A 13,089-nucleotide genomic window follows, 5' to 3' on the forward strand; every position below is an offset into this window, starting at 1 on the left:
ATTTAATAGACAAAATTATTTATATATCAATAGCTAAAACCTCCAGTGTTGCACATTCAGTCAAACAATTATTCATCTAAATCACATTAGGAGGTCAGTTGTCATTATCCAAAAGGCATCTTCCAGAAATGCAATCAAATTCTGATTCATTGCGATTTCAATGTCATCAATTCTTATGGAATGGTCCTGAATAACAACAGATAACAAACTGCTGTTTACAAAACTATTCTCAGATATTATTTTGTGTTCAGTAAAAAAAAACTGAATGACTTGAACAGAGAGACATGATATCACAACGCTGTAACACAAAAACTTGGAATTTTAAGCGCTGTCAAAAAGAACCACACATAGACCTCGTTGTAATCTCGATGTGCTGTACATTTTAAGAACAAGAGATGGAAGGGTCAGCATCATTCACATCGAGAGAGAGAGAGAGAGAGAGAGAGAGAGAGAGTTTCGTCGCGGTAGAGCCACACTACGAATTTTGTAGAATTATGTTTTGTAAAGAGTGAACGTATGACGAAGAAAACTGTCCTGACACGGCTCTCTGTCGACTTAAGGTAATGTCAAAAATCTTCGTTCGCGCGAAAGACCACAAGCCACGCACCCAGCACATTTGATAGACTTAATACTTGTTTACATATAAGCGTAATGCATGTTTCTACTCATTATTATATTAGTAGGCTATATACTATATACTCCGTTATATATCTGCATATGAAAGCAGCGTGCTGCGTCAGCAAAGAAAAATACGATGCGCTCATATAATGAATTATCTTTCGCTTAATGATTGCATGACAAGAAAAAAGGTTGAATGTGCTTCGCTGGATTAAAATTAGAAATCTATTTGGCATATAATTCATGCTTTCCTTATTATTTGAACGAGAGAAAATGTCAAACTCGTCTTTGTTTACATCATGTGCCTAGAAATTGGAAACGGTTTAATACATCTTATTCATCATTCAGATATCACTTATTAAGCTTGTTTGGCGTATAATGCATAATATTAAAATATTTAAAAAACAAAATTATACCTATATTAATCAAATGTTAAATCTTCCAATACTATAACATCAAAATAGTATATTAAATCCCACTTGTAGTCTTGCTTAGGATCACAGCAAACATTAGTTATTTCTCTTCCGCAGAATCAGTCCCGGATCTTCATGTTCGACTGACACCAGGCCAGTGGAGGACTGATTTTTACACCAAAATGATTCTGCTATGGGTTGTTGATAATAAATGACATCACTCAGTGAACACCATACAACAAACCTCTACCTTTCATTTGCTCTTCGGGAGGTGTTGTAATGGACCTAGGATCCAAGGCTGTGTAGGTGTGGATTAGTTTTGGACATCATGGGCTGTGGAGGCTCCAGGACAGATGTGTTGGAGCCCAGATATATGGAGAGCTGGACCAAAGAGACAGAGTCCACTTGGCTGACGAGCACGGACACAGACATACCCCTGTCCTCCATCCAGAGCATCCCCTCAGAAAACTCTTCAGAGGAGGGCTTCCCATCAGAGAACAACGCCAACCTCGGTGAGACTGACTGAGATCATATTTCATATCTCATTTTTGAAAGCATCTGAAATTAATGTCTTTGTATTTAATTAGCTCATCAGTTCACCTAGCCACTCCAGTTTTACATGTCATGTTCTTTGAATGATATTCTCTTTCAAAACGGAGAGACAAAGTGTTGTGAGGCTGCTGTTGGTGAAATCATTCAGGTAGGCCTCTTGTTGCCATGGAGATGGTTAAATCCCTTTAGTACTTCAGTACAACAATACGAGCAAGGATGGCACAATTGTTAGTTTTATACATATGTGTGTGTATATATATATATATATATATATATATACACACACACACACACACACACACACACACACACACACACACACACACACACACACTACTGATCAAAAGTTTTAAATAATTGTTTATTATTATTATGTAAATAATAAATATTTTGTCTTATATGCTTGCCAACGCAGCATTTAAAAAGTAAAATAGTAACATTTGTGAAATTTTATTCCAATTTCAAATAGCTGTTTTTTATTTGAATGTATTTTGAAATGCTACTTATTCCAGTGATTCCTTACATTTTAAAATATATTATTGTATTAGTAATTATAGCATATAAAGTATATATTATAAATATATAAATAGTATGTTTTAGTAAATATAGTATTATATTAAGAGTACTACTGTTTTTATTTTATTTATTTGTTAACAAATTGGCCTTGTATGCACCAGTGGTGTACATATGTATGATTTATAAATAATTTATATCTTACATATATTTATGAATGCCTATTTTATGTATATATCTTAAATTATTTTTTTATTTTTTTTATTCGGTATATAATATGACACTTAAAGGAATGCTATCTACTGGTAGATAGATAGATAGATAGATAGATAGATAGACAGACAGACAGACAGACAGACAGACAGACAGACAGATAGATAGATAGATAGATAGATAGATATGAATTTGATTATCACTACTACAGTGATTTTGTAAAAGAGAATAAAAAACTTCCATATTTCTTTCTGAGCACAGATCTCTTTGATGATGCTCTGCCTGCTCCAGCTCAGGCGTATCTGAAAGTGTGTTCTGCCATGTCTGAGGTGGGTCTGAATGATGTGAAACCTGGCAGCACCCCTGCAATCCTCTCTTCTGAAGAACAGGAAGCGCTGTCTTCTTCTGGCCCCACAGTGCAGAGGAGGAGCATGTTACGAACTGAGGAAATAGTGAGTATTTTAATACAACATAATGGTTGTTTTTGGTTTAGTCTTCTGCATGCAGCATGCGTGAACAAGACACTATATCTGTGTTTCTACACCACACCAATGTATGAAGAAATTTATTTCTTTTGACTTATTATACAGAATAGAATTTAGCATTATTGTTCCTTTTTATTAAAGTGGACTGTATTACAATTATGCACATTAAAACATCTTTAAACAATTGATATGGTAACAAGTGTTATTTTAGTATCTTTGAGATACTGTTTATTAATATTATAATTTATATTTATATTTTTGTATTTAATTTCATTTAAAGTTTTAGTTTTTTGTCAATTCATTTTTTTATACATTTTTATCTCAGTTTTAGATGTAATTATTTTAGTACATGCTAAATTATAATGTGCAATTGTGCACTGAAAACTATAGCTGAAATAAAAATAACAATAATAATAAATACCGTAAATAGGAAATAAAATGTGACCTTCTGATTATTTATCTGAGAAATGCAATAGGTTTCAAGAAATGCAATAAAGGGGAAATTGTAATAAAATTAAAAAGGTTTGGTAATAATTATGTCATAATAATTATAATATTTCAATGTCATCATTAGACCAAATGGCAGGACAACCGGATGTCCACCAAGCAAGTGACCATCACTGTGACTCAAAGTATCCGGCAGGTGGATAAGAGCGGGAAGATCAAGGAAACATCCCAAACCACCTATGAGCTCATGAAACCAGTGGATGGTTTGATGGACGCAGCAGCTGACTTAGTGCCTCAATGAAGTGTTTGCCAAGATCTCATGAAGACTGTATCTTGGATTTCAGGCAAGATTTGGTGAAGATGTCAGGGACCAAAGAAGTAAAAAAGAACCAGGGATCATCTAAATGAAGAAGTTCATCAGTGCAATGATAAACGGGTTTCAAGGGTCAGTTAATTGTTAGTTTCATTAGTTCATTGTTTTACTTGACTGATTTAATAACATACATTTTTTATGTACTTTCCTCTGTAATGTCTTTGTCAAAATATTTGTTTTTCTGATGCCAACAAAAATAATATTAGTAAAAGCATCTACTGTACATACACTTAAAGCACAGGATAGGTGGACCTTTAACGACTGATTTTGTGAAAAAAGTTTTCCAGAAAAGGGGTGGCTTGAAGTTGATGTACTGCTTTTAAAATCAGGGCTCTTACTACCACACTATTGTTGCCTTTAGCTTTTTGGGGTACAAGTTCAAACATTTGTTCAAATCCTAAGTACAGTTTCTGTAGCAAGCTAGCACTACTGCGAAAAGTGCTGTGCAAGAAAGTAAAGCAGCTCTGTTTTGTTATTCCAATATTGTTTGATATATTACTGCTTTACTCACTGAAAGATGATGTTTATAATTGAATTATTAAATACCTATTGTGGTAATTTGGAAGTGCATAATAACTATTACTGAATCCCAATCTCCTGCTTCAGTCTCTGATTTAACAATTGACAAAAAGTTTCTATATATTAACATTAATTCATTAGGTATTATAAAGTAACAATGAGCAGCATTTATTAATATAGGTTCATGTTGATTTCTACATATACTAATATTTGTATTTTTTAATTGATATTTTGCTATCAATTTGTAAACAATAACATTAGGTATACTTGGCATAGGTTATTATTAAGAATTTGAATCTATTTGATATAAAGTCATATTTTCAAATTCCTTAAAATTGGCATTAAATTGGTTGATTTTGAAAACAATGGTATATAATATAAAGTATGAACTTCAAATATGGCAAGTTGTGGTATTAGTTAAATGGTATGTGATTTATGACTTGAATTGAGGGATGATGAATTTATAAACCTGGTTGTAGTGCATTTAAAACATTTGGTTTAATACTATTACATACTATTAGATCCATAAATCTTATTCGTGTTTCATTCATGATTAACTGACAAATATACATCCGATTGTTTATTAATATTAAAACGGTTTAATCCAGATGGATGGAAATTTGATCAATTACAAATTTAAATCTTGAATATATAGGCCTATATATTTTTTGAGTAATGGTTTATAATAAACTGAAGTAACAATGAATAACAATAAACTGACATTAACTTTAAAAAAAAAAATGTATTGTTCATTGTTAGTTTCTGATACCTAATGCAATAACTCATTTTAATGAATGGACAATCGTTACAAAATTTACTAATTTTCCTAAATGGAGAGGAATACTGTTTGCATATAAAACCTCTAACTATATTCTGTTAATACATCATAACAGGAATACTGTGTTAACTTAAAAAAGAACTGTGCTTAGAGTTTGCTACGTCGAAGTAAATATTTATTGACATCTACTACAAAGCTAGAACAAATGTTAATTTATACATAAATATAAAACACATACAAATGAATATAAAAGTCTTGGCAGAGCTTCTGTAGAGGCTTTTTGTGGCCACAGAAGAGTAACATGGCAACATAAAATGCTGAAATATCTGGTGAAAAGTCACATTCATGTAGTCCTATAAAAGCACCATCAAACCAGTGATCAACATGTGATCATCATGTGTCCCGTTGGAGAGTATGTATTTGTCTCAACCTAAGACGTGGCTCTTCCCTCGACATCCACTCATCGGCATTGAATTCTGGAAAGAAAAATGAAATCTCTCTCTTGGCAGAGTCAACTGAATCTGAGAGAAAGAAAATAAGAAAATGTTGAAGCTTTAGAATAAAAGAATATTGTTTTCATTTAATGTATTTAAGAAATTAGTTTTTATTTTAAAATATGTGTTATGGTATAGGATTTATTTAGAGTTTTAAAACAAACACTGATTAGGCCTTTTCTAGAGAGGTTATTAACTGTATATGTATTTGATATGTATTTGATCTAGACTATTTAGCCAGTTTAAAGAATAGTTGACCCAAATATGAACATTTGCAGGAAATGTATTCACCCTCAGATCATCCAAGATGTAGATGAGTATGTTTCTTCATCACAACAGATTTGGAAAAATTTGCTCACCAATGGATCCCCTGCAGTGAATGGGTGCTGTCATTCCAAACAGCTGATGAAAACATCACAATAATCCACACAACTCCCATCAATTAACATCTTGAGAAATGAAAAGCTGCATGTCTGTAATAAACAAAATACACCATTAACATGTTTTTAACTTTAAACCATTGCTTCTGTACTGGAAGAAGAGGTATTACGGATAGAGGACTTGCATTTTATCCATAAGCAACTGTTTAAAGTTAAACCACCTTAATAATGGATTTGTTCCTTACAAACATTTAGCTCTTCACTTCAAAAGATGTTAATTTATAGACTGAAGTCACAAGGATTACTTGTGTTTTTATCAGTTGTTTTGGCTCTCACTCTGACGGCACCCATTCACTACACAGGATCCATTGGTAAGCAAGTGATTTAAATTTCTCCAAATCTGTTATGATGAAGAAAAAAACTGTTCTACATCTTGGATAGCCAGAGGATGAGTAGATTTTTAGCTTAATTAAATTTTTGGGTGAACTATTGCTTTAACTGTTAAGTGTTCAGTGTTACTCTACCTGAACCATGAGTAGTGTTTCTGGTGTCTGTCAGCCCGTATTGGCCTCGCAGGGTGTCTGGTGAAGTGAAGCGAGCTCTAAACACTTTTGTTGGACCCATCATCCCCCTCCAGTGAGTGATAGCATCTTCCCTGGCTAGGATGTATGCTCTCATTGGGCCACTGTTGCAGGAATATAAGTGAATAGCAGTATTACACAGGGAGCTGTGACAACCTTGTGTTCGCACAGATGGCTAAATATAATTGAATCCAAAAGAACATAGATTTTTTTTTCCCTATATGACGTTAATAGTATATTCAGGACTAGTCACAAAAGATGAGCAGTACTGCCTTAGTGGCACTGCTGGTGCACAAATGGAACTAAAAGCTTGGTAATAATCAGCTTCTTATTTTGAAATGACTCTGACGTACACTAAAAGACACAGGTCAGTTCAAGCACTGTGCTAATGTTTTATCTTTCTCAGACAGAGACATGTTCTGAGGACAGGATGCCATGGTAACATTGGCCTCACTGTCTAAACTGGATCAACGGCTACATTAACAACAAGCATTGATGTCCCTCTCCACAAATGAGAGAACATATATCTGCATTAATTACTCCTTTTGAGAGGAAGAGCAGCAGTACAGCATACAGCATCTGTATATTCACAATAATTCAATATACACTACCGCTTTAAAGTTTAGGGTCAGTAACATTTTGTAATGTCTTTTGAAAGGTCTTCTTCACCAAGGTTGCATTTATGTAATACAAAATACTGTAATATTGTAAGCCACTGTATCAAATAGTGTAGAAATGACAGTAAACATTTACCTTGCCATGAATTCAACCAGTCTTTGATAGAAAAAACGTCCTGTAAAATAAAAACAAAAATAACCAAAAATAAACTGCTGCTTATCTTTTGATCAGTTTATCCACTAAGCCAACGAGCTTGGTGTGGTTTAATCTGTTTATATGATTGCATACATATGCATACAAAATACAGACATATGAATGTGAGGCAGCTGCTTTTCTTTGGAGTCAGGATATGATAAGCTGAGACTGAGTACCATATTCTCTCTCCACATGCTGTGTCAACATTTTAACTCCAGGTTGTGTGAAGCTTTTACTATGACTCAACCTGTTTAAAATCACACATCACACAGACATCCACATATTCAATCTGTTACAAACACAGACCTTTTCATTCATGCAGTGCACAATATAGGAAGAAAGATTTTTTTCTACCTGCATGTTCAGCATAAAACCTTTCTGAATCTTCTGTTCTCCACATCAGATCCTTCTTTCGGACTATAATGAAGTTTTTGAGAATCTTCTGATGAAGAGCCTGAAATTAAAACAAATATTATATTAAAATGTTGCTGTTCTCCTGTGCCCATCCGCATCTCTTAAAACTTAAACTCACTGTCGGTGAAAATGCATTGCTATGCTAATGGAAGCCTGTTGCTGTTTTGCAGTAGGTCTTTTCATTTAACGTTTGCCCTAAACAACAAGACGACAAAGGATCTTAACAGAAATAAAAGTAGTTAATTAAGAGGTTTAGTCTCGGTGGTGTAAATGAAAGCAATCAGGGCTTCAGGTTTTAAACCACTTGTATGAGGAAATTGTTACTAATTAAAAGCACCTTCATCTCTTTGAAGCAACAGACAGCGGAAATTAAATCAGGCGATACATTGGATTCATTTTTTTAGTAAAGACAAATGATTATGTAGCTTTAAGCCTCCACATATAGAGTTATAAGTCATCCATCTTTTCTTCATTAAAAGGGTAACATTCAGCAGGATGGGTATAGGGGAGACGGGCTAGGTGTCACACTTGTTACTTGTTAGTGAATGTTGCTCATGATAGGTTTCTTTTTTATAGCAGGATGAGTAACAATCTGAAGTAAACCAGGGATTCCCAAACTTTTTTGTCACGCAAACCCCTTTGACTGAAAATATTTACTTGAAGTACCCCCTGAAACTTTCAGATTTATTTCAATCTTTTTTATAATATTTTTTTATAATTGTTTTGCCTTTCATTCATCACATCTACACGTTCACAGTTCTCTGAAGTTGGTTAATAGCCATATTACATGCAATTAAGTATATTTCATCTTTTGTAGTAATCGTTTCATTTTTATTGCTCATTTGAATTTAATACACAAGCACGCACACACACACAGTCATATATATTACATACAAGGGAAAGTTCACCCAAAAATGAAAAAGTAAATTCTATAATTCGTATTTATTTTAGAAAATTTTAACACGGAACATAAAAGATATTTTGAAAAATGTCTGTTTTTTTTTTTGACCATACAATAATGTATATAAATAGCCTCCAAAACAACTATTAGAGGAAAAAATACTCTTTCATGTAGTAATTGGAGTTTATAATCAAAATCTTATTATTATACCTTATAACAAGTCACAGACCCCTCCTGAATTTCAGTTGCTAATGTCAAGGGGGGACTCAAAAATAGCACATCCACATGGTGTATGTAATGTAGACACCACAAGGTTCGTTAGATTTTTTTCTTAATTTTTTGTATAATCAGACAGGTGCAGTGCAGTGTCCTCTCACCTCCAGAACGAGCGGGTGGGCCACAGCATCGGGTTTGACGACAGCGAGGGTGAGCTGCAATGCCTTCACACACCGCATGCTTCAGGGCTTACACTTCTACTAAAAATCATCAAGGGTCTTCAGCTCTTGAAACACTTAAATGCTCGTGAACATTTCACAGCTCTTTCATTTTCCAATGCTCTGTGCAACATGATACATTAATCGATAGGCGAAAAAAACCGATCGAAAAAAAATTCAGTTTTTCATTCGGTGTTTAAAACTAGTTTTCAGTCTGATTTCTCAAGAGAAATAAGGCTTGTTTTATAAACGTGCTCTGCGCTGTGGTTACATGGGCGCCGCCATCTTGGCCCGGTAGTAAACATAGGAAGTTACACAGCGCACACGCGCAGCTCTCACCAGAGTCATTCTATTTCGACCAACCCTTGCAATATAACTGCTTTTTTGACAATAAATCTATAACTAGCCAGCACAATAGCTGATATTTGTTTTTAACGAAGTAAACTGTACCTCGAATAAAAATCTTGCTTGTTTAAACACATTTTTAGCAGGGGCATCAATGCATGCTTTTTCTTTATTTTGTGCTAAAAAAGTATATTATGTTTGATAAAATATATAATATGTACAACAACCCATTTCCTAGCAATGCTGTGGAAAACTTTCAACAAAATACAGAAAATAATTGTTACAGATGTAGGCCCAATGTTACACCTTCCCTGTTGTAGGCAATAGGAGCAGCTATATATATATATATATATATATATATATAAGAATAATAAAGACGTTTAAGACATAATAATTTATGTTAATAAACGTTATGTTAATAAACGTTTGGTTGTTCAGCATTACACAGTCTCAGGTGTTTATTTTTTTTTTTTGAGAGTGCATTTTTGATATTATACAGTTATACTAGCTCTTTAGGGACAGTATACAGGATGGTATATCGGGGTCAGGGCACAGTATAATGAGATGAAGTAGATTCACTTCTTTATTGTGATATTCTGTATTGCCAACAGTCTGAAATAAAAAAAGGAAGTCATGAAATCACTGGTATCTTACAACAAAAAAAAGGGGGGGGGGTGTCCCCACCAAGCTGAGACCAAACCTACGCCCGTGCTTTTACATGTGAGTTTGTCTTTACATGCATGTGAGGGATCAAGCATGAAAATTGTTTTAAGACAGCCGTGAAACCTATAGTGATGATGCAGTAACAAAAAAGATTTTGGGGAATTGAGGATTTTGGGGAATTATTTTCTTAACACTGATCTGATTATATTATAATCATGGTATATTTATTTTATTGTCACGTCACAGCTTCAGGCTGCAGAGAATAGAATCATTGATTTTCACACGCAATATGTCCTTCGTTCATTTGTCAGGCAGTACGATTATGTCAGTTTTGACCTAGTTACCCCAACTTTACACTGACCACCAATGCTCACATGTTCATTCATTGGGAACCCCCTGCTTTTCGGTGAGATTGCTGACACCAGTTGACCAATCCATATTCCCGTTTATGGACACCCTGCCTTTTTCTTGTAGGGTGTTTTTATGGAGTGGCAGGATTGGGGTCAGAGCTGTGCAGTTTCCTGCCGATAATGCATTTGGTCTGGCTGCTTGAGTAACAACTGAGCCTGTCCATGTGTACTAAACTGTAGCCCTACCTTGTGACTGGAAAAATACATGTGAAGGTGGTCACCAGCTACGTCAGGAGATTTAACAAGCAAAATCACAGAAATGCTTCTCACATGTAATGTGAATTGCCGAATAAATAATACATAAACAAACTAAAAACATAAAACCAAAACTATTTGTTTTTAATTCCAAGAGAGCTTGTGTGGGGCAGCGGATGTACAGGCTGTGTACCCTCTCCGTTGGCTAGGCACCTGTTCTTGACATCTACTGAAATGCAAGGTGTTCCTTTGACCTTTCTCGTATTCCCATTCTTCACAGCGCTGACCCAGACTTTCTTCACCAGACAGCTTGTGTCAACCTCAGCAGGGAGCAAACGGGGGGGGTCATACCTTACAGAAGGACAACACTTTTAAAGCTGAAGAATTATGATGTGCCTTAACCAGCTCCACCTTTAGATGTGTATTGATGACTTTCATATTACACAAGAAATCACATGTATCAAACACACACACACACACACAAGCAAAACTGCATTTCTGTCATCATTTACCCATTCCAAAACTGAATGACTTACTTTCTTCTTCACAACAAGACATATTTTGATGAATATTTAAAGTGTTTTTCCATACAATGAAAGTCAGTGTGACCCATTGACATCCATTGTGTACTCAGGGAAAACACACACACAGAAAGGGAGAGAGAGAGATTTTCATAATATCTATGTTCCACAGACAAAAGAAAGTAATGCAGGTTTGGGATGACATGAGTGTGAGTAAATTTTAATTAAACTGCATTTATGTTTTCCCAGGTGATCTAAAATATCCTCTTAAAAATCATGTTTGTCATACATCTAAGACATTAATTTACTTTTCCGGATTAAAAATATGATCTTCCAGTGTTTTAAGAAACTTCATTTACATTTATGCTTTACATTTTATTATGATTTTTTTTTCTGATTCAAGGTATAGATTTAATTGCTTTCGCTGGGAATTGAACCAATGTCTTTGGGGTTGCTAGCACCATGCTTGACTGTTTGAGCGTTGACCTTGGTTTTTCGAGTGCCATGCTTCTGTCTGCATATTCAAGTGTCTTTTATTACTATATATTAAGATTTAAATTAATCATTTGATACAGTACATTTGTTGTGCACATATGTTTTGACATTGTGCATATATAAAAAAAAATATCTGCATTACATCTGTAATTACACTTTTGACCCTACTTTACTCCTTAACCCATTCTTAAACCTAGTCGTACCAACAGTCCTGTTCCTAACCATATCCCACCTCAATAACAACAACAGTGTTTTGCAATAAAACAGGATTAGTAACAGTAAATAAATTGCAACAATTAATTAAGTGCATAGTAGTTCAAACACCTAATATAAAGCGGGACTGCTTAGAGTCCTAAAAAAAACATTTAATTGTTTCCCAAATTCTGTTAGATTTTTTCTATTCAATTTAATAATTAATTTTAAACAATCAAAAATATGTCTAATTCACTTACATTTCATAAATCTTTAACAACTTAGTAATTTATTTTAATTTTAGCAATAGCGCTCTAAAAAAAATTTTATGTTTATTTTCTGAAATTCTGCTTTGTCTGAGTTGTTATTTTTATGTGTTTTATGATATTCATACAAATTATCAAAATGTGGTTAATCAGTTGAATGCATAAAACTAAACAATTTAATGGAACTTTTTAAAATGTATTTTTTGGGCAAACAACAGAGGTTTACAGTTTAAATTTAAACGTGGATGACAACATTATTGATATTTTTGATATTGCTCAAAAAATACTTTCAATATATTGTATTACTTTTGTTATATTACTCAAAATGCAGATTCAAATTTTTCTGTCAAATTATTATAATTTGGGACCTAACATGATTCACAACCTTTTGCATTTATCTGTCATAAAGGGCCTCTAGATTAAGGGTCTGAGTGAAAGAAAGGAATTATTTCTCAACACTAAGGGCTTTAGTTATGGGTGAATGTTAATATGTATAGTTTTGGGCTATGGGTGGATGTTTATATGTATAACTTTGTATGTATAACTGTAGTTATATGATCAATAAGCGCCATTCAACACAACAACCACAGTATCATTGTTTCTATGCAACGGAGCAGAAATATAATAAAAGATTATAGCTAGTTACTTCCAGTCTTGTGCTGTGCGTTTGTCCTGGGAATCAGCTGTTTAAATGGCACTGCCTGAAAAATTATATGTCAGCCTCCGGAAAAAGACAGAGCTAAATGACCTCTTAGAATAAACTGGGATGCTGCTGACCAAATGCTAGTGTCAGAGAGAAACAAAGTTATTAGCACCGTGGGGCCCAGCTTCACTGCCTGCATTAAAAATAAACAGAGCGGTCAGATTTGGAGCTTACGTTCTCCTCAAACACTGAGCATTCTCATTCTCATTCTCTCTCTCTCTCTCTCTCTCTCTTTCTCCTCTCTCTTTCGTTCACTATTTCCCATTGACATGAGTGAACACTTGCTCTGTATTGTTTCCATAGTGTATTAAAGACATAACCTTACAATTGTTTCACAGCTTCCATTGGATTAGTTACTAAAAATGACTGGT

The 13,089-nt window shown here is 34.1% G+C and overlaps 2 protein-coding genes across 2 annotated transcripts; one reads left to right on the forward strand and one right to left on the reverse strand.

Annotated features, from left to right (window-relative positions):
• Nucleotides 1–361: 361 nt before the first annotated feature.
• On the forward strand, nucleotides 362–4,199 carry LOC113091782 (brain and acute leukemia cytoplasmic protein-like). Its single transcript, XM_026257414.1, has 4 exons — nucleotides 362–560; nucleotides 1,149–1,543; nucleotides 2,571–2,761; nucleotides 3,369–4,199. The coding sequence occupies exons 2-4, from the start codon at nucleotides 1,360–1,362 to the stop codon at nucleotides 3,540–3,542; spliced, it is 549 nt and encodes a 182-aa protein (XP_026113199.1). The 5' UTR covers nucleotides 362–560; nucleotides 1,149–1,359; the 3' UTR covers nucleotides 3,543–4,199.
• Nucleotides 2,640–9,188, reverse strand: LOC113091783 (nucleoside diphosphate kinase 6-like). The gene is made up of 6 exons (XM_026257415.1): nucleotides 8,872–9,188; nucleotides 7,534–7,633; nucleotides 7,120–7,159; nucleotides 6,310–6,470; nucleotides 5,296–5,432; nucleotides 2,640–2,750 (listed from the first exon to the last, which is right to left on the reverse strand). Exons 1-5 carry the CDS (start codon nucleotides 8,947–8,949, stop codon nucleotides 5,305–5,307), a joined length of 507 nt encoding a protein of 168 aa, XP_026113200.1. The 5' UTR covers nucleotides 8,950–9,188; the 3' UTR covers nucleotides 2,640–2,750; nucleotides 5,296–5,304.
• Nucleotides 9,189–13,089: the final 3,901 nt, after the last annotated feature.

This window comes from Carassius auratus, unplaced genomic scaffold, assembly GCF_003368295.1.
Source record: "Carassius auratus strain Wakin unplaced genomic scaffold, ASM336829v1 scaf_tig00214289, whole genome shotgun sequence".
In the NCBI taxonomy this organism is placed as follows: domain Eukaryota; kingdom Metazoa; phylum Chordata; class Actinopteri; order Cypriniformes; family Cyprinidae; genus Carassius; species Carassius auratus.